The 27,009-nt window shown below is 45.6% G+C and overlaps 2 protein-coding genes across 5 annotated transcripts in view; both read right to left on the bottom strand.

Annotated features, from left to right (window-relative positions):
- bet1l (Bet1 golgi vesicular membrane trafficking protein-like) overlaps positions 1-27,009 on the bottom strand; it is a 46,364-nt gene that overhangs the window by 10,608 nt on the left and 8,747 nt on the right. The window contains exons 2-5 of one of the 4 annotated variants that reach the window (XR_007957434.1): positions 18,627-18,689; positions 9,307-9,398; positions 6,032-6,088; positions 1,438-2,143 (exon numbers count right to left, since the gene is read on the bottom strand). Coding sequence is in view for 3 of the 4 variants with exons in the window: in XM_052029271.1 (XP_051885231.1) it covers positions 1,976-2,143; positions 6,032-6,088; positions 9,307-9,398; positions 18,627-18,684 (375 nt within the window). In the remaining variant the exon portion in view is untranslated. Of the gene's footprint in view, positions 1-765; positions 2,144-6,031; positions 6,089-9,306; positions 9,399-18,626; positions 18,690-27,009 lie in introns of those variants that run through there. The other 3 variants (XM_052029271.1, XM_052029274.1, XM_052029273.1) reach the window with 3 other exon arrangements.
- Positions 23,783-26,577, bottom strand: LOC127577747 (tigger transposable element-derived protein 1-like). Its single transcript, XM_052029268.1, has one exon. It carries the CDS (start codon positions 26,037-26,039, stop codon positions 23,799-23,801), a length of 2,241 nt encoding a protein of 746 aa, XP_051885228.1. The 5' UTR covers positions 26,040-26,577; the 3' UTR covers positions 23,783-23,798.

Raw genomic sequence — 27,009 nt, 5'->3', positions numbered from 1 at the left:
TGTCGGCTCTTGGACTGTACTCACTGGAGTACAGAAGAATGAGAGGGGACCTCATAGCGACATTTAAAATATTGATAGGAAAGGACAGAGTAGATGTGGCTAGGCTGTTTCCCTTGGTGGGTGAGTCCAGGACCAGAGGGCACAATCTTAGAATTAGAGGGTACAGTTTCAAAACAGAGACGAGGAAAAATTTCTTTAGCCAGAGGGTGGTGAACTTGTGGAACTCCTTGCCACGTACAGCAGTGGAAGCCAGATCAGTGGGGGCGTTCAAGGAGGAGATAGATAGATATCTAAATAGTCAGGATATCAAGGGATATGGGGATAAGGCCGGTAATTGGGATTAGAATAGTTTTTTTTCTTCTTCTTCCCCCATTCCCCATTTCTCATTTCTATTTCCCTTTCCTTGGAGCAGACTCGATGGGCCGAATGGCCTGCTTCTGCTCCCTTGTCTTGTGATCTTGTGATCACTTTGCAAGCTTTGATAGCCTTCCTACGCCCCCAATCTTGGTGTCATCTGCAAATTTGCTGATCCAGTTTACCACATTATCATCTAAATCATTGATATAGATGATAAACAACACCAGGCCCAGCACCGATCCCTGCGGCACACCACTGAACACAGGGCTCCATTCAGAGAAACAACCATCTACTACCACTCTCTGGCTTCTCCTGCTAAGCCAATATTGAATCCAATTGACTACTTCATCCTGAATGCCGAGTGATTTAACCTTCTGGACCAGCCTCCCACGTGGGACTTTGTCAAAGGCCTTTAACAACGTCCACTACCTTTCCCTCATTGACCTTCTTGGTAATCTCCTCAAAAAACTCTGTAAGATTGGTTAGACATGACCTACCACGCACAAAGCCATGTTGACTATCCCTCATCAGGCCCTGTCTATTTAAATACTTATATATCCTGTCCCTCAGAATACCTTCCAATAATTTACCCACAACTGACGTCAGGCTCACCGACTTATCATTTCCCGGCTTATTCTTAGAGCCTTGCTTGAACAACAGAACAACATTAGCTATCCTCCAGTCCTCTGGCACCTCACCCGTGGCTAAGGACATTTTAAATATCTCTGCCAGGGCCCCTGCAATTTCTGCACTAGCCTCCCACAAGTTCTGAGGGGACACCTCGTCAGGCCCTGGGGATTTATCCACCTTAATTCGCCTCAAGACAGCCAGCACCTCTTCATATTGGATGAGATTTTTGGGCATTCAGGGAATTGGAGGAAAGGAATATCAGATGAAACCTGGATGAGGGGCAGCATCAGCCAAGCTCTTGAATGGCAGAGCAGACCCGAGAGCTCTAATGAGTCAGCAGCATGAAGGGAAGATAAAATGAGAACGAATTGTCTGCAAAATTCAAGTGAACAGTTGTTTAGACAATTAATATTTATTCAGAGTGAAAATATACTTAAAGCACATACTAACCAAATCCAACTGTGACTCTTCGCTCTTGGAAGTGATAGTAAATTTTGGAAAAGATTTCCTTAAGATGAAGAGAATTGTTAAATCAGGAAATTGGCATTGGAGAATGATCTCTACGTAAATATATAAAAAAAAGAGAATGAAATCACTAATTTTAATGATTATAAAGGTGCTGTTCTTGGTCTGGATAGAAGTCCCGTTATCCTGTTTCTTAGTTCTGGGGGGGGTACCTTGGAGGTTAAACATACGCCTGCCTTTGTAAAAAACAAAAGTCCTCACTGCAGACTGCGACTGGTTCATTTGTTCCGCTATACACCAGTGCACGTGTGGCATAGAACAAGCAGAGCAGTGTTAAAGATCACAAGATCACATCCCTCACCAGACTCAGTGTACCTGCCTGATTCCCAGGCTGATCAAGAGAATGATCTCCAGTAAAAACCCCGATGTAAAGGAGGGAGCAGTCAGTCTTCTCAACAATGTCCATAGGAAGTTTGACAAATACCCCAGTCTGTTCCTTGTCACGTTGTGCATTGTAACCATCTCAAGTCTGAATCCTGGTGACCAGGAAGTAGAGGATGAAGAAGAGGAGAACCAGGCCGACAGACGTGTAGCACAACAGCTTCTTATTGTCCCTGCCTGATCTCACCATCGTGGAAAACCGCTTCACACTTCCTGTCAATAGGCCAGTGGTGCTCAAGAAATCAGAATCCTGAACCAAAAACAGAATTAATCAAGTCTAGATTGGAACAAAACTGCTGTAGTTAAGGCTGTGTGGCACTCTGAACACAGCTTTCACGTTTGCTGATGGTACAGAGTGAGGTAGGAGACAGCAAACACAGAGAGAGACAAACTAGTTTGGCAGGGGGGTCGGAACCCGAGTGATAGGTCGAGGATGGGGCAGTTGGTGCACAGGTTGATGCAGAGTGTAGAAAGACTGTGAGGAAGGATAGGCAGTTGAAAGGGCAAAATTGCAGTCAGTTGGATGGGCTGAAGTGTGTCTGCTTTAATGCGAGAAGTATCAGGAACAAGGGTGATGAACTTAGAGCGTGGGTAAGTACATGGAACTACAATGTTGTGGCCATTACAGAGACTTGGCTGTCACAAGGGCAGGAATGGCTGCTGGATATTCCGGGGTTTGTAGATTTTAAAAGGGACAGGGAAGGAGTTGAAAGAGGTGGGGGAGTGGCATTGCTAATCAGGGATAGTATCACAGCTGTAGAAAGGGAAGATGTCCTGGAGGGATCATCTATTGAGTCAGTGTGAGAGGAAGTCAGAAACAGGAAAGGAGCAATCACTCTATTGGGAGTATTCTGCAGACCCCCCAATAGCAGCAGAGACACTGAGCAGCAGATTGGGGAGATTTTGGAGAGGTGCAAAAATAACAGGGTTGTTGTCATGGGTGATTTCAACTTCCCTCATATTGATTGGCATCTCCCTAGTGCAAAAGGTTTGGATGGGGTGGAATTTATTAGGTGTGTTGAGGAAGGATTCCTGACACAGTATGTGGACAGGCCGACTAGAAGAGAGGCCAGACTTGACCTAATACTAGGCAATGAGCCTGATCAGGTTTCAGAGCTCTCGGTGGGTGAGCATTTCAGAGTCATAGTGACCACAACTCCCTGACCTTTACCCGCAGACAATATGGGAAAGTATTTAATTGGGGGAGGGGGAATTATGATGCTATCAGGCAGGAACTTGGGAGTGTAAATTGGGAGCAGATGTACTCAGGGAATTGCACAATGGAAATGTGGAGGTTGTTTAGACATCACTTGCAGGGGGTTCTGGATAGGTTTTGTCCCATTGAGGCAGGAAAAGGATGGTAGGGTGAAAGAACCATGGTTGACAAGAGATGTGGAATATCTAGTGAAGAGGAAGAAAGGTTTAGGAAGAAAGGATCAGACAGGGCTCCAGATAGTTACAAGGTAGGCAGGAAAGAACTTAAGAATGGACTTAGGTGAGCTAGAAGGGGGCATGAGAAGGCCTTGGTGAGAAAGATTAAGGAAAACCCCAAAGAGTTCTACTCGTATGTGAAGAACAGAAGGATGACGAGAGTGAAGGTAGGACTGATCAGGGATGGAGGAGGAAAAATGTGCCTGGAGTCGGAGGAGGTAAGGGAAGTCCTTAATGAATACCTTGCTTCAGAATTCACCTGTGAGAGAGACCTTGACGTTTCTGAGGACAGCGTAAACAGGCTCATAAGCTAGAACATGTCGATGTTAAGAAGGATGTGCCAGAACTTTTCAAAAACATTAGGGTAGATAAGTCAGACAGGATATATCCCAGAATACCACGGGAACCATAGAATCATAGAACAATACAGCACAATACAGGCCCTTCGGCCCACAATGTTGTGCTGACCTTTAAACCTCACCTAAGACTATCTAACCCCTTCCTCCCACATATCCCTTTATTTTAAATTCCTCCATATGCTTATCTAACAATCTCTTGAACTTGACCAACGCATCGGCCTCCACCACCACCCCAGGCAGCGCATTCCATGCACCAACTACTCTCTCGGTGAAAAACCTCCCTCTGATACCTCCGAAGCGAGGGAAGAGATTTCTGAGACCTTGGTGATGATCTTTGCATCCTCACTGGCCATAGCAGTAGTGCCAGATGATTGGATGGTGGCAAAAGTTATTCCTTTATTCAAGAAAGGGAGTAGGGATAACCCTGGCAATTATAGACCAGTGAGTCTTACTTCAGTGGTGGGCAAATTATTAGAAAAGATTCTTAAGGTCAGGATTTATGAGCATTTGGAGAAGCATAGTCTGATTAGGGACAGTCAGCATGACTTTGTGAGGGACAGGTCGTGCCCTACAAGCCTGATTGAATTCTTTGAGGATGTGACAAACACATTGATGAAGGTAGAGCAGTGAATGTGGTGTACGTGGACTTTAGTAAGGCATTTGGTAAGGTTCCCCATGATAGGCTCGTTCAGAAGGTCCGGAGCCATGGGATCCAGGGAAACTTGGCTATGTGGATTCAGAATTGGTTCACCAATAGAAGGCAGAGGACGGTGGTAGATGGAGTGTATTCTGCCTGGAGGTCGACGACCAGTGGTGTTCCGCAGGCTCTGTGATTTTTATAAGTGACTTGGATGAGGATGTGGAAGGGCGGGTTAGTAAGTTTGCAGATGATATGAAGGTTGGTGGTGTTGTGGATAGTGTATAAGGTTGCTGTAGGTTACCACATATGATGCAGAGCTGGCTGAGAAGTAGCAGATGGAGTTCAACCCAGCAAAGTGTGAAGTGATACACTTTGGAAGATCGAATTTGAAGGCAGAATACAAGGTTAATGGCAGGACTCTTAGCAGTGTGGAGGAACAGTGGGATCTTGGGGTGCACGCACATAGATCCCTCAAGGTTGCTGCGCAGGTTGACAGGGTTGTTAAGAAGGCGTATGGTGTGTTGGCCTTTATTAGTCAGGGGATTGAGTTCAAGAGCTGCGAGGTAATGTTACAGCTCTATAAAACTCTGCTAGACCACATTTGGAGAATTGTGTTCAGTTCTGGTCACTTCATTATAGGAAGGATGTGGAAGCTTTGGAGAGGGTGCAGAGGAGATTTACCAGGATGCTGCCTGGATTGGAGAGCATGTCTTATGAGGATAGGTTGAGTGAGCTAGGGCTTTTCTCTTTGGAGCAAAGGAAGATGAGAGGTAACCTGACAGAAGTGTACAAGATGATAAGATGCATAGAGCGAGTGGACAGCCAGAGACTTTTTTCCAGGGCAGAAATGGCCAACACGAGAAGGCATAATTTTAAGGTGACTGGAGGAAAGTACGGGGGGATAACAGAGGTAAGTTTTTTTTACACATTGAGTGGTGAGTGTGTGGAATGTACTGCCTGGGGTGCTGGTAGAGGCAGATACATTAGGGACATCTAAGAGTCTCTTAGATAGGCACATGGATGACAGAAAAATGGACGGGCATGTGGGAGGGAAGGGTTAGATTGACGTTAGAGTAGGTTAAAAGGTCGGCACAACATCATGGGCCGAAGAGCCTGTACTGTGCTGTAATGTTCTATGTTGAGAGAGAGAGAGGGGGAGGGAGAGAGAGAGAGAGAGAGGAAACAAAGGTCATTTATCTTTTAACAGTGGAGAAAATGGTAGGATGATGATCAGAGATGGTGAGAGATCACTTTGTAACAATTGGGCAGGGTCAATTCAAACTTAAAACAGGAAAATCACACTTGACAAATTCATTAGCTTTGCATACAGTAAAAAGCAGGTAGAAAAGGAAGAAACATCAATATGGCATATCTGCATTTTCAAAAGATTTGGCCAACTGTCACACAGGACCTTATTACACAAAACCAGGGTTGATGGAGGTGGGGTGCAATATATTGTGGATATCTTCCCTCAACGCTCCATGTTACCTCATCGTTAGTTAGACATGGTTTGCCTCACAAATCCACTCTGGCTTTCTCCAATCAATCGACACCCAGCTAAATGGACACTAATTCTGTCCCTGACTAATGATTCGAAAAGTTTTCCACCAATGGGTACTATTAAATTTATGCTTTATCAAATTATTTCTAAATAAATCCATGACGAGTTTTGTGTTGTGAAAATAATCCACAAAGTCCATCTACTCACCATGCCATCCAAGTATCTATTCTGGTCAACCGCCTCCTGGTCAATGTCCAGGGCAATCTGCTTGAACAGAGAACTAATTAATATCAGAAGGTAGAGAGAGAAGCCCCAGTGGTGGAAGAGGTCACTGTGGATAACGAGAAATCTGCCATTACTGAAAATGATCATCACACACTTTGCAGAGGGTTACTGACCTAAGCCTATTGTAGATCTAGACTGTTACAACTGAGGAAATGCTGCAGGAGATAGGGGCAGCAACAAAGCAGGAGTTCCACAACACTGGGAGGGGCAGAATATCATGTTGGCTCAGCTCTTATTCAATTCACATAGTCTGACCTGCTGGACATGCGCCAGAGCCTCACCATTTACAACATATTACACAAACAATTACCTGAGCCATCTGGTCTCATTCCCTTTGTTCTACACATTCCTCCCCTACCACTTCTCCTGCTTAAAACTACCCTGCATTTCTCTCTTTTCCAGTTCTGACAAGGGGCCCCAGACCTGAACTGTGAACCGTTCCACTTCCGCACACGCTGCCCGACCTGCTGAGTGTTTCCAGCAGCTTCTGCTTCTGTAGACAGAGGGATGTAAATGGTTCAAGGACTGGAGTACATTGCTTTAAAATGATGGACAAAACACAGAGAGGAGGGTGGAGTGAGGACTTTTGTTTTAGTATCTATGCAGAGCTTGTCATTTGGAACTCCCTGTAAGGCTGGTGGGACTGGAGTTAATCAGTGCTTTCTAAAGGGAACTGGACAGACACAAAGGAAAATAATTTGCGGGGTTATGGTAAAGGAGTTGAGGATTGGGACTGTCTGGGGAGCTCTGCAAGCAGCTAGGTCAAATTACTTCCTAAATGCCTTTTAACTAAATCCAGGGAAGATCAAACACATTTTAACCCCCACCATCAGCAGCAAATGATGCTAACTGTAACTCGTTCTCTTCCTTCCCCACTCACAGCATCCAGCCCAACTGTTTGCAACCTTGGCTATTCTTGAGCCAAACTCCTTATCCTCTCCATCACAAAATCACCCAACAGTGACCCCAACCCAGGCAGCTGTCCATCAAATCTCCATCCATGTCATTGTCACAACCAGGCTCAACAATTGAGTATTGTCTGATACTCCACCTTCTAGACCTCCTTCTGTAACTTCTACAATCCTGCATCTCTCCACTAAGCCTTGTCCTCATGTTTCCTCCTTGATCACCATCTTCATGAACCACCACATTGGCCAGGTGTGGAGCCAGAAGGTAAATGAACAGAATCGGAGAAGTTGGTGAAGGGGAAGATGAATGTCTAGTGCAAGCCTCAGTAAATAAAGAGGAGGTAGGGAAGTTACGGCAGAAAATGCTGGGGGACAGGATTAATGATCACTTGGAACGACAGGGTCTAATCAGAGACAGCCCACACAGCTCTGTCAATGGCAGATCCTGTCTGACCAATCTGATTGAATTTTTTTAAGAGATAACGAAGCATATTGATGAGGCAGGGTAGGAAGATGTGATTTACATGAACTTCAGTAAGGCCTTTGACAAGGTCCCACATGGGAGTCTGGTCCAAAAGGCTAGGACCATGGGAACCAGGGTAATTTGGCAAACTGGATCCAAAATTGGCTCGTCAAGGAGGGTGATTTTAGAAAATGTTGTGATTGGATGCCTGTTACTGGTGGTGTTCCTTAGTGATCAATGCTAGAACCTTTGCTGTCTGTAATACATGTGAATGATTTGGATGTGGATGCAGAAGGCATGATCAGCAAGTTCGCAGATGACACGAAGGTGGCGAATGTGGATAGTGTGAGGGTAGTCTGAGAGTGACAGACATTGACATGTAGGTGAAATGGACTGATATATGCCAGATAAATGTGAAGTGGTGCATATTCATTGAACTAATGAGATTAAGGTCTTAGGGAGCATCGATGAACAGAGGGACTTTGGAGTACAGGTCTAGAGATCCTTGAAGGTGGCAATGCAAGTAGATAATGTGGTTAGCAAGGCATTTGGGACTTTGGTCTTCATTAGCCGGGGCAACAAATATGAAAGCAGGGAGGTTATGCCCCAGCTTTATAAACCATTGGTCAGACCTCAACTGGAGCACTGTGTGCAGTTCTGATCACCACACTATAGAAAGGACGTGATGGGGCAGGAGAAGGTGCAGAGGAGATTCCCCAGGATGGTGCCTGGGATGGAGCAGTTCAGTTATGAGGAGAGACCGGAGAGGCTGGGTCTGCTCTCCCTAAGGGGTATAGACGGTAGACTGCAGGAAACTTTTCCTTGTATCGGGGTACAAACAAGAGGACAGATTCAGAAGGGATCTAAGGGGTACCTTTATCACCCAGAGAGTGGTGAGTACCTGGAACACACTGCCTGAGAGAGTGGTGGAAGCAGAGTCACTGATAGCATGTAAGTAGTGCCTAGATGAGCACTTGAATCACCCAGGGATAGAAGGGTATGGACCAAGTGTTGGGAAATGGGATTCATGTGGATGGGTGGCCACGTGTGGATATGGGTGTGGTGGGCCAGATGGCCTGTTTCCATGTTATATGTCTCCATGAATCTACAGATTTTCTGGTCTTCTCTTTCTAATTAATGTGTTCACTTCAGAGAGGTGCTTTGAACACTTTCTGTGTTGAAGTTGTGTAAATACTTGGTTTTGTTGCTATTCCTGCAGCACATTAAACTCTCTGAAGTTAATAGTCGTCAGAATTCGACTGACCACTGAGGCTCACTCTCTCCTAGAACCAATCCTGATATCTTGTAATCGCATCTTTAAATAATTGCCCAGGATCTCATCACCATCACTGTAACACACACTCCAGCAAAAATATGGACAGATATCTAAACTGTGCATCCTCTGGAATAGCTGCAGTCTACCTACAGCCAGGTCAAATTGCCCAACGCACCTCAAGTTTATGCATCTTATACTCTAAGTCAAAACATTTGCTGAACAAATACAATCAAATTTTAACTAAGATAACTGTCACAGATCTGGAGATGTGAGCAAGTCTGCAGGACACCATACCCCACATACATGTTAAAAGTAACAAAGGTTTTGAGGTTAAGTATACCTTATCATTTTGTAAACTGGTGGGTTATTGTGGAGAGGATGCAGCCAATCACAAGGGAGACTGCTCTGCTAAATTAATTAGCATCACAATTGTATGCCAAAACCATCTAATAGATGCTAAATGAGGGGAAACTAATGTACAAAAGAAGTCCAGCATTTTAAGGTCACTAATTACTCTGCAACAAGGCTTGAAAATTAAAATGTAACAAACCGATTTGAGCCGGGTCACTTTGCTGGACAAGTTCTCTGCCATGCGTTTGTTTTCTGCATCGAGTATTTGGTCCACTGCACTGGAACCGAGGCCTGAGGAGGAGAGAAATGGTCAACAGGTGAATATAGGCCAAGCCTGTCACAGACAGGCAGATTCTATAACAGACCTGGACAAATGCTCCCTCAATCTTCCCCTCAATTCTGGAACAGCTGCAGTAAATGTAACACTGCTACCTATATAGAAAACCTTATACTTGTTAGCCCCATGGTGTTGGCTAAAATGCTGGAATCCACCATTAAAAACATGTAACAGAGCACGGAAAGTCACATGGTTTGGCAGAGTCAACGTGGTTTAATGAAGGAAAACCCGTGCTCAACAAACTCAATAATTTTTCTGGAGGATGGACCTAGCAGAGAGGGGTAAGGGAAAACCCGTTATTGGAGTAAAAAAAACTGTAGAAGATGGGAATCTGAAACAAAAACATTTTTATATTTGTGAGGGGGTAACCAGTTGATGGATTATGTATATTTCAAAAGAATTTGATAAGGTACCACACAAAACATTATTATAGCAAATAAGGGCTCACTATTGGGGTGCAGACCACGGTGGCTACGTTACTGGAAGAGCCACCAGAGGCCTGGTGTATTGATCCAGAGATGAAAGTTCAAATCCAAACACGGCAGACGGGCAACTTAAATGTTAGTGATTAAATAAGTTTGGAATAAAACCTTTATATTGGTACTCATGACCAGGAACTGAACTAGAAATTGTCCCTACACAATCTGGCCTAAATGTGACCAGAATACCAGTGTCGCTGTCTCTGACTGCCCTGTGAAATGGCCCAGCACACTCCTCAGTTTAGGGGCAACTGGAGCAGACAGTAAATTCTGTTCCTGCCCATCCTGCCCGAATCCCATCAGCAAATATTGGATTAGAAGGTTCAGCATGGAATGGAGGATAGGTTAAGGACAGAAAGCACAAGGAACAGATGGGCTGGCAGATTGAATGTTGAGGTTCCAAGGGATCAGTACTGAAGCCTCAGCTATTCACAGGTTATATTAAAGACTTAGATGAGAAGACAACATGGAACACATCAAGTTTGCTGATGACATGTTGGGGCAGCAGTTAGTGCTGTTACCTCACAACTCCTGGGACCATCTCCTTCTTGTGGGTTTGCTCCCCTGTTCCACAGATGTAAGTTAACTGGGACCTGTAATTTACCCTTTAGTGTAGTTAAGTGGCAAAAAGAATCAAAGGGGAGTTGAAGAGTAAATTGCAGAGCTACAGGGAAATAAGGAGAGGGAATGGAGCTCATGGGAGCTGGCATGGACCTGATGGGCCAAATGGCCTCCTTCTGTTCTTTAATAAGTGGGTTATGATGTAAAGTCAGGTGGGAAAAACAGTCGACAGAACATTATAGGGGTATAAGCATTTGAAATGACTGACAAGATAGAGACAGACGGAGAAGGATGTCAGAAATGAGACACACACTATAACTAGGGCAGGAATACATTATTGTGTTTACACAACGAGCAAACACAGCAAGATGTGGGTGTGCTGGTTCATGGGAGGCAGAGGGTAAACATGCCACGATAGCTGTGAAAGCATTTTATCACAAGGGGAATTTTAGTGAAGGAGGCAGAAAGTTTTGTTGCGATGGACAGGGCTTCAGTGTCTCCACAATTACATTACTTTGTAAAGTTTTATTTCAGATTGCCAGCATTTTCTGATTTTCATTTTGCATAGCTTCCGTCTTCTTATCGAAGGAACATGAGGAATAGGAGCAGGAATAGGTCATTCAGACATGGTCTGCCATTCAGCACGGTGGTGGCTGACCTTCAACCTCAGTTACTTGCCCAGGTCAATCAGTTGAAGATCTGTATAGAACCAGGCCCTTCGGCCCACCATGTCCGTCCTGACTATATTACCCATCAGCACCAATCGCATTTGCCCGCAGTATGACTGTATCCTTCTGTGCCTTGCCTATTCAAGTAAATGAAAAACACTATGATGCTGGAGGAACTCAGCAGGCCAGGCCTGCTTTTCTCCACAGATGCTGCCTGGCCTGCTGAGTTCCTCCAGCATCATAGTGTTTTTCATCCAGATTCCAGCATCTGTTTCTCTAGTGTCTATGTAAATGCCTCTTAAACACAGCGACTGTCTCTGATTCCACTGCCTCCTCTGGCAGCGAATTCCAGATATCAACCACTGTGTAAAAAAAACTTACCCCTCATATCCCCTTTAAAACCCCATCCTCTCACCTTAAACACACATCTCTTGATTTTGAAACCCTTACCGGGGTAGAAGCACTGTTCCCATTTCCCTCAATTCCTCTAACATTCAGAAATCTAAAGATCTCTATCTTGACTGAACTTAATGACTGAATTTTAACACATCAAGGTAGAGTTCCAGAGTCACCACCCTCCCCAGCTCAGTCCAAACTGCCCACCCCTTACTCTGAAACCATGATCCCTAGTGTTTGACTCCTCATCCAGGAGAAACCCCACTGGATCCAACCTGTCAATGTAAGAATTTGCAAGTTTCAGTGAGATCTCCCGTCATTCTTCTAACTCGAGGATACAGGCCTATTCCACTTGCTTCACAAGGCAGATCTGCCATCCCTGGATCTATCTAGTGAACCTTTGCTGCACTCCCTCTATGGCAAATATATCTTTTTTATTTGAGACTGTGTACAGTACTCCAGGTATAGTCTCGCCTCTACTATTACACTCAAGCCCTCTTGTTATGAAGGCTAACATACCCCTTGTCCTCCTAACCACTTATTGGGCTCCAGTAACGTGTACAAGTATACTTAGGTCCCTCTGAACACCAACACCTTTCAACCTCATCCCATTTAAAAGTACTCTTCTTTTCTGTTTTGAGCAGTGGGTAAGTTACATTTCTCCACGTTATATTCAGCTATCAGGCAGTTACCCACTCATTTGGTTGTCTACATCCTTTTGAAGCTTCTTTCCATTGACAATCCTACCTAGATTCAGAAGGATATACTTGCCTCGGAGGTAGTCTGATAAAGGTTCATTAGATTGATGCCTGCAATGTGAATGCCATCCCATACGACCAAGTAGAAATGAGAGGTGATCTAATCAAGACATGCAAGATTCTAAGGTGGCAAAGCTGGCAACTCCTTCCTTTAGAATTCTCTAATCCTGGGGGGGTCCAACTCTCCTGGGGGTACATACTGGCTGTTCAGCACAGAATCACTGGTAATTCCCCACAAATTACTGGAGTCAAACAACAAAGGGTGGGTATTTGGCCTGCCAGCTCTCTGCAGAACAATGGAGTACAAGCTCCATATCAACCCCACACTCAGCATAAAATCGTCCCTCCTCACATGTAAGTCTTGTTCATATCATTAAATCTGTGTTTGTAGTCTCAGCCTTTGGCTGACAGGAACAGCCTTTGTCCATCCTCCTTGTCTAAACCCCTCAACCTTGTCCACTTCTACCAAATCTCCGCTCAACCGAGGAGAAATGCTGCAGCTAAAATTCCTTGTAACTAGAACTACTGGTAAATCTTCTCTGTATCCTTTCAAGGCCATTCATATGCTCCCAGATGTGTGGGAACCAAACACAGTAAAAACTTTAGAAAGGATCAGCAGAATTTCCCTGCTTTTGTACCCAATGGCTCTATTTAAAAAGCCCAATATCCCATTAATTTAACCATTTGCACTATCCTGTTACCAAGGGCTGGTATGATGTTCTTATATTCTAACTACAAAAGGCTCGGGAAGGGTCAGATCAGTAAATGGAGCATTTTACTACCAACACCCTTCCTGTATTCATATACCAGTCCTTTGGCAAAGTACTCAGATTTTGGGCAGTCAGGTCAATACTGGGAAGACAAGTGAAGACTACTGCCCTGTCAGAAAGGTCCGTGAATGGGTAGCTGATAGTTGCCAGAGTCAGTGGGCCGAAGGGTCTTGTTTCCGTGCTGTATCACCCCAATCAGGTCTGCACCTTAGCCCCACCCAGCTGAAATCGCCACAAAATGGGTGCACAGTGTGGATCCACATCATAGTCCGGGGCTGTTGTCATCCGGTTTCACAATGAAAACCATGGCAACAGAGACTGGTGACCAATACATAGCAAAGCAGATACCAGCCGTGAGGATGGAGCTTAACATTAAGTGTGTTCATCAAATCCAACATAATCTAGATCACTGGAAGGTAGGATTGGAAAAGCAGTGCGAAGCAGCAACATTAAACATTGACAAGGAAGCACTATTGGAGAGGACCAACAGAGGGATATTATGTTAGACTGTGCGGGTGAACACTTACAATCTTTAATTGGCAATTATGCACAAAGTGTTTGGTTAAGAGGTTTTTTCAGATTAAAGAGCAGCGGTTAACCAAAAACAGCGTTGGATTTACAAGTAAATAACACAGCTCACAGCCTCAGAACCTTGCATCTTTAGTGAGGCAGTTTTAAACAATCTTAGCTTTGCAGATCAGCCCATGGAAAGGTTCATAAAATGCCTCACAACATGGAATTATTCACAACTGCACTTGTGAAAATGACGACTGAGGAAGAGGGAAGTTCTCTGGACAAAATCTTGGATAGTCTCCACATTTTGGGTCAGCACCACCCAGAAAGGGTCCTAATGATCTACCATGACCATCTGGCCCAGCACACCCAACTGATAGCTTCACAGGTGGCTTTATTATTGGAAAGCATGGGGAAGATTATCAAGGACACCCTTGACCAAATTAGTCAAACACTAGCACAGAAAATTCTCTCTTTGGCTGCTCTGTGGATGACAAAGCCAGCAGAAGCACATGCTGGGAGTCAGGAAGCCGCAAGCAATCTCCTGGTTATGATGAGCTTCAGGTTTACTGATGAAGTTGTCCATTTGTTGATGAAGAATTTCAAGCCAGGGCACCACCCTCATGTGTACGTTGTGAAAACCCTGACCAAACTGTCAACAGAAAATCCCTATGGCACAGTGCCATTTCTTAAGCAGATCTTAGGGGACATGTTCCCAACTCTTTTTGGGACTAAGCAGGAGGAGATGAAAGCTGCATTCGCTACAGCATTGGGAAGTTTCAGCAAGAGTATCCTGATGTATTTGGCAAATGTAGAGAAAACCTCAGACCCTCCAGTAACTGTAGAGACTTTCTCTGCTGAGATCAACACCATTTATAGTCTGTTGTTTAAGGTGTGGTTGGAGAAGGAGCCCCCTAAACTGATGCTAACCATTGTGGAAGCTCTGGGCTATGTCATTTCACTGTTGCCCAAGGAGAGAATAGAAAAAGAACTCCCCAAGATAATTCCAGCCATCGTGTCTCTCTACAAGAAATATCCTGGACATTGTTCTGCCACACGGTGCCTGTGCCAGGTGCTGGACACTGCTATCGAGATAAACAATTTAGAACTGAAAACACAGATGGACAACCTACTTAAAAATCTCCACCAGCAAATCTGCCTTTCTGTAGGGTCCAAGAACCCCCTTGGTATGAAGAACCACACTGAGATTCTGCGCTGTTTTACAGTCCTAGCCCCAGCTTATGCAGACACATTGGTCGACTTCCTCCTACCCAAGTTAGACAATGCTGACCTGCAAACCAGATCAGGAACACTTAATGTACTGAGGCACCTCATAAGTTCTGTCCCTTCACACCTAGAGAGGAAGAAGGCTGCCATTGTGGCCGCCTTAAAACCAGTGCTTCTGGATAAATGCAGCAACCAGGAAAAGAAGCTGGTTGCTCAGGTCATATGTGCCATGGCCCAACAAGGTTACCTCGAGCCTGAGGATGGAAAGGCAATGGTGGAGTTTCTCATCCGACAATGTGCTGCATCTCTCGATTCAGGCACATCAGTACCACCCAATCCTCAGCCAGACCAGGTTACAGATGAGGACTTGGTCACAGTGTGTGAAACTGTGATGTTTATGATCACAAATACAGTGAAGATGGAGGATGTTCTCTGGCCCTTCCTCCTGGAGTATGTCACCATGACCCAGTACACCAAGGCCTTAACAACCATTTGTAATTGCTTAGCTCATCTCGGGAAAAAGAAACTGCAGACTAGCAGGGAATGGTTTATCTTAACATACAACATGGCCAGCACTCTGCCTAAAGCCCAGGAACTGTTGGCTCGACTTCTCCTCCTGTCTTACTGCCCGTATGAAGGGGGAAGCCGAGGAGCTGCAGCACTGAGGTTATTGCAAGTCCTGAGCTTCAGTATTCACCCATCAACAGTGGGGGAGTGGAACAGGGATCTTCCAGCATTAGTTGAGCAATTACTGGAGAATTCCAAGGAAACTCTACCTGAACAGGAATGGGAAGATAAGTTGTTACTGTTCCTGTCCAAAACCCTGAGCAGCATTAATGATGAGGAATGGATAGGTCAGCTGAGTGAAGAAATGTGTAAACAGATTGAAGCTGTCTGTCATTCACCACAGAAGGGATTTCTGTATAAAGCTCTGGGGATTGTGCTCAGCCAGGTCCACAGCAAACACGTAGAGGAAGAACTTCACCAAATGCTGCTGAGTGTGCAGCACAGTGTAAGTGTAGAGAGGGAAGGTGTAGCAATCGCCTTTGGGTTTGCCTCCATCACCCACTTTGACGATGTCCTTATTTGTCTGCAAGAATTTTCTAATTCTGACAGAATTAAGAATACCAAGTGTTTCTTCAATGTTCACGGCGACAAGCCTGATGTGGACATAGATGAAGCCAGGAGCACAGTAGTCCTGTGCTATGGGAACATGGCACTCTATGCACCTGAGGAACAGGTGCTGTCCAGAATAGAGAGCCACATTCTACCGGCTGTTATTCAATTCATTCCAAGTGGGCAAGGGGTGAAAGCTGAATGCAGTGATCGCTCACTGCAGTTCAGCCTCATACACACCATGACTCTGATAGCCAAATCCCTACAAGCAAATAACCAGAGACTTCCAGTCAACAGAAAGAGGGAGCTGTTGAAGTACATGCAAGACTTTATAGAGGCTGAGCCGGCAGAGCTGCTGCAAAGCCCCGTCCGACAGCTAGCCATGAACGCCTGCACACATCTCATAAAACTGCCCACTGAATCCAACCACACTGACACCTTGCAACTGAGCCACACTTGCCTGGCCAGTACCTTCAGCTTGCTACCTGCAGAACTGGACAGTGACACAGCTGGAACCAGTAATGTAGATACACTTTATGCCCAAACCATGAGTGCCCTGAAAGAACTTCTAAAGCAGATACTAATTCAGGACCCATCCCCTGAATGTTTCCAGGCCACACTTAAACAAGTAGAAGAGTGGATTACCTCAACAAAGGAGTATGAGCGAGAGAGGGCCATAGACACAACATTCGAGTTGCTAAAGTATTACTTAGAAGAAGTCCATGTCAGTGATGTAATGCTGCTAACTGACGTGGGGGCTGTGATTGGACGATTGATGCCACGATGTGCTGACCCATCGCTTCTTGTTCGACAGATGTCTGTAGATTCTTTATACGTAATCCTGTCCATTCAGTTATCATACCAAGAGACTTATCTAGATCAGCAAAACAGGCAGCTCGAGGTTCTAAAAGCAGTCAGAGAAGAGTTAGTGAATCCCAGCCCTTCAGTTCTCCTTCAAGCATGCTGGCAGATTGCAGAGCTCATTTGCAAGTGTTTGCCTCAGGACCAGCTGGGCAACCTGCTTTTCGCAGTGTTCACTGGGTTGTCTGACCACCAGCCCAGCTGTTCCAGTGCAGCTGCAGTGCTCACTAAAGCCATCATTAAAACACGGGGTAAGGAAACGAAAAGTCAGGTCTCTGAGGTACTCGAAGCACTGAGGGTTCAACTCCAGTCAGTCTCTCACAGGGAGGAGGTGAAACTCTCAGTTCTGCGCAGTATCGCCATTCTAGCCTCATATAACCCAAGAGCAGTCGTGGACCATCTCCTCACCTACCCTGTTCCCTTGGACAGGTACACCAGCGAGGTGTGGCGATCACTGGCAGAGGACACACAAGGGATCCCAGTCACAATGCAAGAGTTGGTGGACACACTGAAACAGCAGTTACTACTCTGGGAGAAAGGAACCCGCTCCATTCATGAGAATACAGCACATCCCTCCCTTAGGTCCCTGGCCAGCATCTGTGCTCTGCACGAAATGATAAGGACACCTGAGTCAGCACAGCTGGTAACAGAATTATTCCCCCAGTTGTTCAGCATCATCCTTGTCCACCTCAGTTCCTTTGTTGAAATTTCTTCACCCAATGTTTTTGTTCCTAATTGTCCAACAAAGCAGAAGGAATTCTTAGTCAAGCCTCAAACACTTAGAAGCAAGGACATCTGTGTGAATTGTGTGCAGGCTTTAATGGGCCTGATGGGCCAAGTGAACAATCAGCAGCTGGTGAACTGGATGGTGGAGAGTGGAGGCTGGAACCAGATGATGGACCTCTACAGGTCCCACCTGGGGGTCATCCTGCTAGCTAAAGCAATGGCTAAGTATAGCGGCCCCAGCCTGAGTGGGGTTGTCGAGCAGCTGACAGCACTCATCCCCACACTTGAGGAATGTCAGAAAGTTACTGTGGCTGCCTTCCTTGGTGAGATTTTAAAATCACCACTGGTGTCCAAACTGCAGCTCACAGATGCTCTGGTGAGCAGACTGCTCCAATGTCTGCTCAACTCTTCTCCTGTTCTCCAAACATTCTGTGTCAGGGGCCTGAGCAACTTCACAATTGGAGATCCTCATAACACTGAAAAATACTCTCGCCAAGTGCTGTGTGCAATGATTTATCTGATGGGATCTGAACAGCAGGACAATGAGGTGCTTATGTTTGAGGTACTCTCCTGCCTGGGGAAACACTTGACTCTGTTGAAAGCAAATGCCATAAAACCCTTCACAATCAAAATCTTCACCGGGATCCAAACTTTCTTCGAGGCTCCAAATGATAGCATCCGGGCTGAAGCATTTAACGTGTTTGGAAACTTGGCCAAATGTGGAACAAGGGACCCCAAATCGTTTTTGTGCCGACAGATCCACGGGAATTTGGTTCGTTTGTTACTGCAGCTCAACGCCAAGAGTGAGGACATCTCCCGGTCATGCAATTTGACACTGCATTTGGTCGCGCCCCTTGTGGCCTCAGCCAAAGCATACTCACTGATTGAGAACTATGTGGGAGAGCCCACACTAAACTACATGGAGTTCCTCAGAGTTATTTCACGGCAACTGATTAGGGACTTCCCAGAGAGAGTCCACTCTTATGTTACCGACTGTGTATCCTTCTTCAACAAGCCAGAGGAGCAAATCCGAGCAAATGCAGTAACCCTTTCAGGACTATTTTTCCAACGCCCAGAAAAACATACCCAATCTGTCCAAAAAATTACCTGATGCGACAAATTTTACCACAGCCTGAACCTCCTCCAAGGCAGACTCAGGGCTCATTCATCCTGTTCAGAATAATAAAGTATTTATGAATAAATTACTTCATTTTAAGTGACCCTGTTACATCATTGTACTTACAGGTCAAGTTGTCAGAAATGTTCTGAGGGACAACACAAGTCAGCAGTTACAAAGGCAGAGCTTTTCAATGAAACAGCATTGATTTAAGAGAAGATTGTGAGTGAATAGACCAATGTTTTTGAGGATGCAGCAAGAAGCATTGATGAGGGTTGTGCAATTGATGTGGCATACCTCAGTTTTCATGAAGTATTAGACTTGGGGCCAATCTTCCATTGCTCCACAGCTCACTGTGAGGAGCCTGTCACCCACCCCTTCAGCATGGCCCAACACACTCTGGGGTCTGTCTCAGCCCAGTCAGCCTGGAGCTCTCACACAACAGTCCCACCACCAGCCCCATCAACTGTCATTGGTATCAACCTTTGTGAATGACTTACACTTCGACTTTGTTTAAAATAATAAGTATCATTTTATAAAACAGTCATGCACTGAAACACAATGATAGGCATGGAAACTTTAAACAGGTAACTACCCTCCATGCAGCAACCTATTTCCCCCATTAATTTGGATGGGGATTGCTGTACATAGGCCATGCTGGGAAGCCCACGGGAGATCACACTGTTGGGTTTCATGAGACAACGGCCACAGCACAGGGTCAGCCACACTGGAAGCTGCCACTGACAGGCCACACCAGCACTGGAAACTGGGACCTCTGCTGGGTAAGTCCCAACATTAGTGTTGGCAGTAGGGGAAAGACCTGACATAGCTGACCATAGCAAAAGGTACAGGCCCATGATCCAAGGAAAGGTAGCACTGGATTAAAGTTAGTGGGAGAAAGCAAGGGATAATGATTGATGGGAAATTAGTAATTGGAGAACCAGTTCACCGTGGTTCTGTAGAGCTTCTACTTAGATTGTGATATAGAGTCATGCAGCACAGAAATAGCCCTTCGGCCCACCACATCCATGCTGACACTAACCATGTTTGCCCACACTAGGTTTGTATTCTTCTATGCCTTGCCTATTTAAATGCTCATCTGAATGTCTCAAGCGTAGTGACTGTATCTGATTCCACTGCCTTCTCTGACAGCACGTTCCACATTTCAACCATTCTCTGTGAAATAACCTTCCTCTCAGATCCCCTTTAAATCTCTGCTTTTGCACCTTAAACCTCTGCCCTTTTGTTTTTGACACCTCTCCCACAGGAAAAAGATTCTGACTACCTGTGCCACGTATGAATGATTTGGACCAACATAGGCACCACAATTAAGCATTTTGCCAGTGATACCAAACTAGGTGTTGTTTTTGATTGAAGACAATTCTAGGCTGCAGGGAGGGATTAACTACATGGACAGACTAACTACATGGACTACATGGTAAGTCTGGAGAAGCTGAGGTTATGCTTTGGGGAGGTCAAACAAAGCAAGGGAATACAAACTAAATGTAGGAAACTAGTTAGTGCAGGAGAACAGAGGGATCCGTCCGAAACAGTGTACCCCTTGCTCCGGAACTGTGTCCTCAGTCCTAGACTCCTCAGCTAGGGGAAACATCTTCCTCTAGCTATCCTGTATAGCTCTTTCAATGAGAAATAAGAGTCCCGATCCACTCGAACACGCCTCATACGGCAAACACACCATCCTGGAACCAGTCTAGTGAATCTTCTCTCCTTCATGCCAATTACATCCCTTCTTACGCAGAGATCAAAAACTCTACATCCTTGCAAGTACTGCCTCACCAAGGCCTATACAATTGCAATAAGACTTCCATTCTCCTTATCTCTGTACTCAAAAATTACTTATCATTTGCACCGGAACATTGGCCTTCAGCCATTTGTATACAAACAGACCCAGGTGCCTTTGAACATTAACACCACCACTCACTAACAAACACTCCACTTTTCCATTATGCCCAAAGTAAATGAACTCATGGTTTCTCACATTATACTCCATCTGCAACATGCTCACCCACTCACTTGTCCATGTTCCCCTACCATCCTCCGCCATGCTCATTAATACTATCACAGAATTGTAGAGCACAAAAACGGGCCCTTTGCCCCACCTCGTCCATGCTGACCCTGATGCGATCTACACTAATCCCATCTGCCTGCATCAGGCCCGTATCTCTTCCTCTACCTTCCTGTCCAAGCAACTGTCCAAATGCTTCTAAAACATCGTATCTGCCTCTGCCAGGCTGCTCATTTCAGATAGCCACCACCTTCTGTGTGAAAAGATTGACCCCCCCGATCTCCTTCTCCCCCTTACCTGTGTCCTCAAGTTCTAGGCTCGAGTCCTGAGTAAAAGACTGTCTATCTTACCGCTGCCCCTCATAATTTTATAAATCTCTGTAGGTTAGCCCCAGTGGGAATAAACCCAGCCTAGCCAATCTCACCTTGCAACTAGAGAAACAAAGGACTGCAGATGCCAGAATCTATATGAAAAATCAAGATACTGGAGGAACTCAGCAGGTCAGGCAGCATCCGTGGAGAAAAGCAGGCGGTCAACGTTTCGGGTCAGGACCCTTCTTCAGGACTGAAGATAGGAAAAGAGCCCAATATATAGGAGGGAAAAGCAGAACAGTGATAGGTGAATGAAAGAGGGGAGGCGGGGTGGGCACAGGGAGGTGATAGGTAGATGCAGATAAGAGATAGTGATAGGCAGGTGCGGGGGAGGAGGGGAGAGCAGATCCACCAGGGGGTGGGTCAAAGATATGGAGGCAGGCGACATGGAGGGAGGGGAGGAGAAAAAAAGAGAGAAAAATTGGCGAGGAGAAGAAAGATAGGCTAGGAAAGGAAAGAAGAGGCATGGTGGGGGGGGGGGGGGGAGAGTGCGGGGGAGTTGGTTTACTTAAAGCGGGAGAATTTGATGTTCATGCCATTAAGCTGTAAGGTCCCAAGACAGAAAATGAGGTGCTGTTGGAGATGGCAGAAGTGGGGGAGAATGTGTAGGATATGTAGGCTGGTGCATTTCATCCCACCAGTTTACATATCCAACACATCATTCTCCGCTATCTCCAACGGGACCCCACCACCAAGCATATCTTCCCCTCCCCACCTCTTTCAGCCTTTCGTGGGGACCGCTCTCTCTGTGACTCCCTAGTTCACTCCTCCCTCCCCACCCATGCCACTCCCACCCCAGGGACTTTCCACTGCTCCCGCCATAGGTGCAATTCCTGCCCCTGCACCACCTCCATCCAGGGACCCAAACAGTCCTTTCAGGTGAGACAGAGATTCACCTGCACCTCCCTTAATATCATCTACTGCATTCAGTGCTCCGTGTGGCCTCCTCTACATTGGTGAGACCAAATGCAGACTAGGTGACCGTTTCAGAGAACACCTGCGCTCCGTCCATAACCGTGATCTGCATCTCCCCATTGCCAGTCACTTCAACTCCCCCTCCCACACTATCACTGATATGTCAGTCCTCGGCCTCCTCCACTGCCAGAATTCCATATGCAAACCGGAGGAACAGCACCTCATTTTCCCTCCGGGGACCCTCCAGCCTAATGGCATAAACATCAAATTCTCCCACTCTAAGTAAACCAAACCAGCCCCCCCCCCCCCCCCCCACCTTGCCTCTACTTTTCTTTCCTTTCCTAGCCTCTCTCTCCTTTTTATCCTCAACATTTTTTTCTCCGCTTTTCCTCTCCCCTCCCCCATGTTGCCTGCCTTCATACCTTTGACCCATCCCCTGGTAGATCTGCTCTCTTCCATATCTACCTATCACCACCTTGTGCCCACTTCACCTCCCCTCTTTTGTCCACCTATCACTGCTCTGTTTTTCCACTCTATATATTGCGCTTCCCCTTTTCCCATCTTCAGTCCCGAAGAAGGGTCCTGACCCGAAATGTTGACCGTCTGTTTTTCTCCATGGATGCTGCCGGGCCTGCTGAGTTCCTCCAGCATCTTGTTGTTTTTTTACCTTATAACTACAGCCCTCCATTCCAGGCAACATCCTGGTGAATCTCTTCTGCACTCTCTATTGCTTAACCTCAGCAAAGTTGGAATGATGACCTTTGCTCCTCTCTGCCGAATCACTGATGTGGATTACCCAATCACAGATCCCTGCAGTACCCCAAGAGTCACAGCCTAACAACCTGAGAACAATACTTTTATTCCCATTCTTTGCTTTCTCTCCAATAACCATTTCTCAATCCATGTCAGTATATTACCCTAATTCCCTGTGATCTAACCTTGTTGACAAGGTTAATTAGCTATCTCGTTGGAACGGATCCTTTGGGGAAGGCTAATCATCTTTGAATTCTATGGCAGGTTTGAGACTGACAAGTCCAGAACACAATCATGGCAATTCCATAGTTCTGAGAGGGCTTAGATGGAGATGGAAAAGTTAGGGAATGATGGTAGATGAGAAGGGCACACTTTGAAAGGAATATTTGAAAATTTTCAATGTTAGGTTCCATTGAGGATAAAGCTCCACAGGAAATCTGGTTCAACCACGGCTAGCTAAAGGAGTGAGGTCAGTACTGGACTACCACAACAAAACCTGTCTTGATGTCATGGGCATACTCTGTAAATAAAAGGATAAGGATTATTTAAAAAAGATTAAACAATTGATTGAAAGGAAAACAAAAATGCAATGAGATAATACATCAGTGAGAAATATAAAGAAGATTAAGATATACGTGAAGAGAGTAATAAAGTAAATTACCCCTTTAGAGGCTGAAATGTAAGAAATTATGCTATGGAATTAATGTGATTGGGGAATAAAACAGATATTTTTTACATTTGCCCATGGTAGAGAAGACAGAATAACTCAGCACACTGGCACCTCACTTTACACCTGGCATGTGCTCTTGGGCACAAGAGTGAGAACTAAAGCCGTTCATTAAGGGGTCATTACACCTTAATTATATATCTGGAGAAACATCACTGATCCTGTTATTTTTCTACCCGTGTGTGATAAATGAGGGCTTCATTGAGGATAAATGTAAGGTACCACAGTATTATTTATTAAACAGTGAAGATACAATACGATTTAATACAAAATACAATGTAAACTGACAAAAATGAACTCACAAATGTATCAGAGCAGCAGTAGGAGTAGGAGACCAAATGGACAAGGCTGGAGCTGGCAGTGAACCAGGCTATGGCGCAGATGGGCCAGGCTGTGGCTCTTCCTTTATGATACAACCCAGGCTTAGCGGCCTTGCTTGTCTCTCCCTTTCACTGAGCATTTCCCTATAACAGGAGATACTGTCGAGCACAATTCTCCTCACCGACAAGCTGCGCTCCCAGTCTGGGTCATTCGCAGAAAATAACTCCAATCCCTCCTCAATTTTTTTGATGCCTTCCATCAGAATTGCTATGCTTAAATTTCTTTCAGCTGGAGTCTCTGTTGATTCAGTGTCCTCAGTCTGTACACACACACAGTATTGCTCCAGCTCCTGCAATTCCTCATTTGTTAGTCCATCTCCATGAGACCGCAGTAGTTCTACTACATCATCAGCATCTACTTCGTCCAGTCCCGCCTGGGCAGCAAGCTGGACAATATCACTGATGATCACTTGCTCTCCCTCCTCACATCCCACAGAGTCACCACAAACCTCTGGCCATAACTTCCGCCAAACATTGTTCATGCAAACACTGGTGACTTCTGCCCAAGATGCACTGATGTTTTCAATGGCCTTCATCATGTTGTACGACCTCCAGAATTCCCTAATTGACTGCTTATCTTGTCCATCTGTTATCTCACTGAGTTGCTTGAATATACATCGAAGGTAGTAAGCCTTGAAATTGGAAATGACGCCCTGATCCATTGGCTGGATAGGGGATGTTGTGTTTGCTGGAAGGTACACCACCTCCACAGGAAGGCAAGTTGGGAGGCTTTCAAGGTTCAGTGGGTGGCCTGGGGTACTGTCAAGCACCAATAGTGCTTTAAGCTCCAGGTTATTTTCCTCACAATAAGACTTCACTGTTGGGCAGAAATATGAAGTGAACCACTGATGGAATATGGTGATTGTTATCCAAGCCACCTTGTTTGCCCTCCAGATTAGAGGCAGATGCTCACTTGAAAACCCTTCCATCACTCTAAGGCTTCTTGCATGGTAGACGAGCATGGGTTTCAGTTTAAGGTCTCCTATAGCATTACCCCCCAGCAGAAGCATCAGGCGATCTTTGGCAGCCTTAAATCCAGATGCACACTTTTCTTCTTGGGAGATAAAGGTGCATGATGGCATCCTTTTCCAAAAAAGGCCTGTTTCATCCACATTGAAGACAAGCTGAGGAGGATAGTTACCACGCTTGATGATGGCTCTGAGCATGTCAGTATACTCCTGTGCTGCCTGATCGTCAGCACATGAGGCTTCCCCACTGATGTGAATGTTCTGCAAGTTGCTGCGACGTTTAAACCTGAAGAACCACCCTCGGCTGGCCGTGAACGTCTCCAGCGTGGATCCCTTGCCCTCTTGTTCCTGCAGGTGGGTGAAGATGCTCCTGGCTTTCTCCATGATCATGAGTTGACTTAAAGAAATGCGACGGTGCAGTTGATCTTCCACCCATATGCATAGCTCCTTCTCCATCTTCTCCAACAAGCTGCTCCTTGAACGAGTTAATTTTGTAGCACTAAATGAAGTGGTGGTTTTGCGAGAAGCTTTAATCTTTTCTGCGTTCCTCAAAATGGTTCGAATGGTCGATGTAGCTAAATTGAAATCTCGCCCAACATCGACCTGGCGCTCACCTGCTTCGAGACGCCTCAACACTTGCATTTTCACATCCAATGTGATGCTCTTTCTTGACAATTTTGACATACTATCCACACCATGACTGGCTGATCTTTTTCCAGACATGATGGCACTGAGCGTGTCAGTATACTCCTGTGTTGCCTGATCGTCAGCACGCGAGGCTTCCCCACTGATGTGAATGTTCTGCAAGTTGCTGCGACGTTTAAACCTGAGGAACCACCCTCGGCTGGCTGTGAACGTCTCCAGCGTGGATCCCTTGCCCTCTTGTTCCTTCAGGTGGTTAAAGATGCTCCTGGCTTTCTCCATGATCATGAACTGGCTTAAGGGAATGCGACAGTGCATCTGATCTTCCACCCACATGCATAGCTCCTTCTCCATCTTCTCCAACAAGCTGCTCCTTGAACGAGTTAATTTTGTAGCACTAAATGAAGTGGTGGTTTTGCGAGAAGCTTTAATCTTTTCTGCATTCTTCAAAATGGTTCGAATGGTCGATGTAGCTAAATTGAAATCTCGCCCAACGTCGACCTGGCGCTCACCTGCTTCGAGCCGCCTCAACACTTGCAGTTTCACATCCAACGTGATGCTCTTTCTTGACGTTCTTGACACATTACCCACACTATCACTTGTTGATTTTTCTTTGGGCATTTTGGGTTCAAATACTGTAACAGGAGTCCCTTCACAAAACTACAGGTACAGCAGCCTGTCAACCACTGGTAAACACAACAAAATATGTTACTGCATTCTCATTGGTCAAGCAACAACTACAAATTGTGCCTCTTGTTGGCCAAGTGTCAGACCTATCCATCTGTTCACAACACACTCAATGACTCAGCCCTCACAGCCTCCTGGAGGCAGAGAATTCCAAGATTCACCACCCTCTATGTGAACAAATTTGTCCTCAGTCTAAAATGGCCCATCTCTGATTCTGAGACAGGTCACCCCTATTTTAGACTCCCCAGTCAGGGGAAACATCCTCCCTGCGTCCAGTTGTTCAGCTGGTAACAATTTTTAAGCTTCAATGACATCTCCTCTCATTCTTCTGAACCATACGGAAGACAGGCCTAGTCACAGAGTTAGAAGCACAGAAACAGGCCCTTCGGCCCAACTTGTTCATGCCAACCAAGGTGCCTACCTGAGCTAGTCCCATTTAGAACACAGAACAGTACAGCACGGAACAGGCCCTTTGACCCACAATATTGTGCCAATCTAACTAAATTAGTAAACAAATGCCCAACTAAACTAATCCTTTCCACCTAAATATCCATATCCTTGTATTTCCCGCACATTCATGTGCTTATCTAAGATCCTCTTGAATGCCCCTATCGTACTTGCCTTCACCACCACCCCAGGCAGCACATTCTAGGCACCCACTGCTCTCTGTGTAAAAAAAAAACTTGCCCTGCACATCTCCTTTGAACTTGCCCCCTCTCACCTTAAATGCATGTCCTCTGGTATCAGACATTTCAGCCCTAGGAAACAGATACTGTCGACTCTATCTATGCCTCTCATTATCATATAAACCTCTAACGGATCTCCCCTCAGCCTCTGCCGCTCCAGAGAAAACACCCCAAGTTTGTCCAACCTCTCCTCATAGCACATGCCCTCTAAGCCAGGC

Source organism: Pristis pectinata, chromosome 14 (assembly GCF_009764475.1).
Source record: "Pristis pectinata isolate sPriPec2 chromosome 14, sPriPec2.1.pri, whole genome shotgun sequence".
Lineage (NCBI taxonomy): Eukaryota > Metazoa > Chordata > Chondrichthyes > Rhinopristiformes > Pristidae > Pristis > Pristis pectinata.
This window is presented reverse-complemented; position numbering and strand designations above follow the sequence as displayed.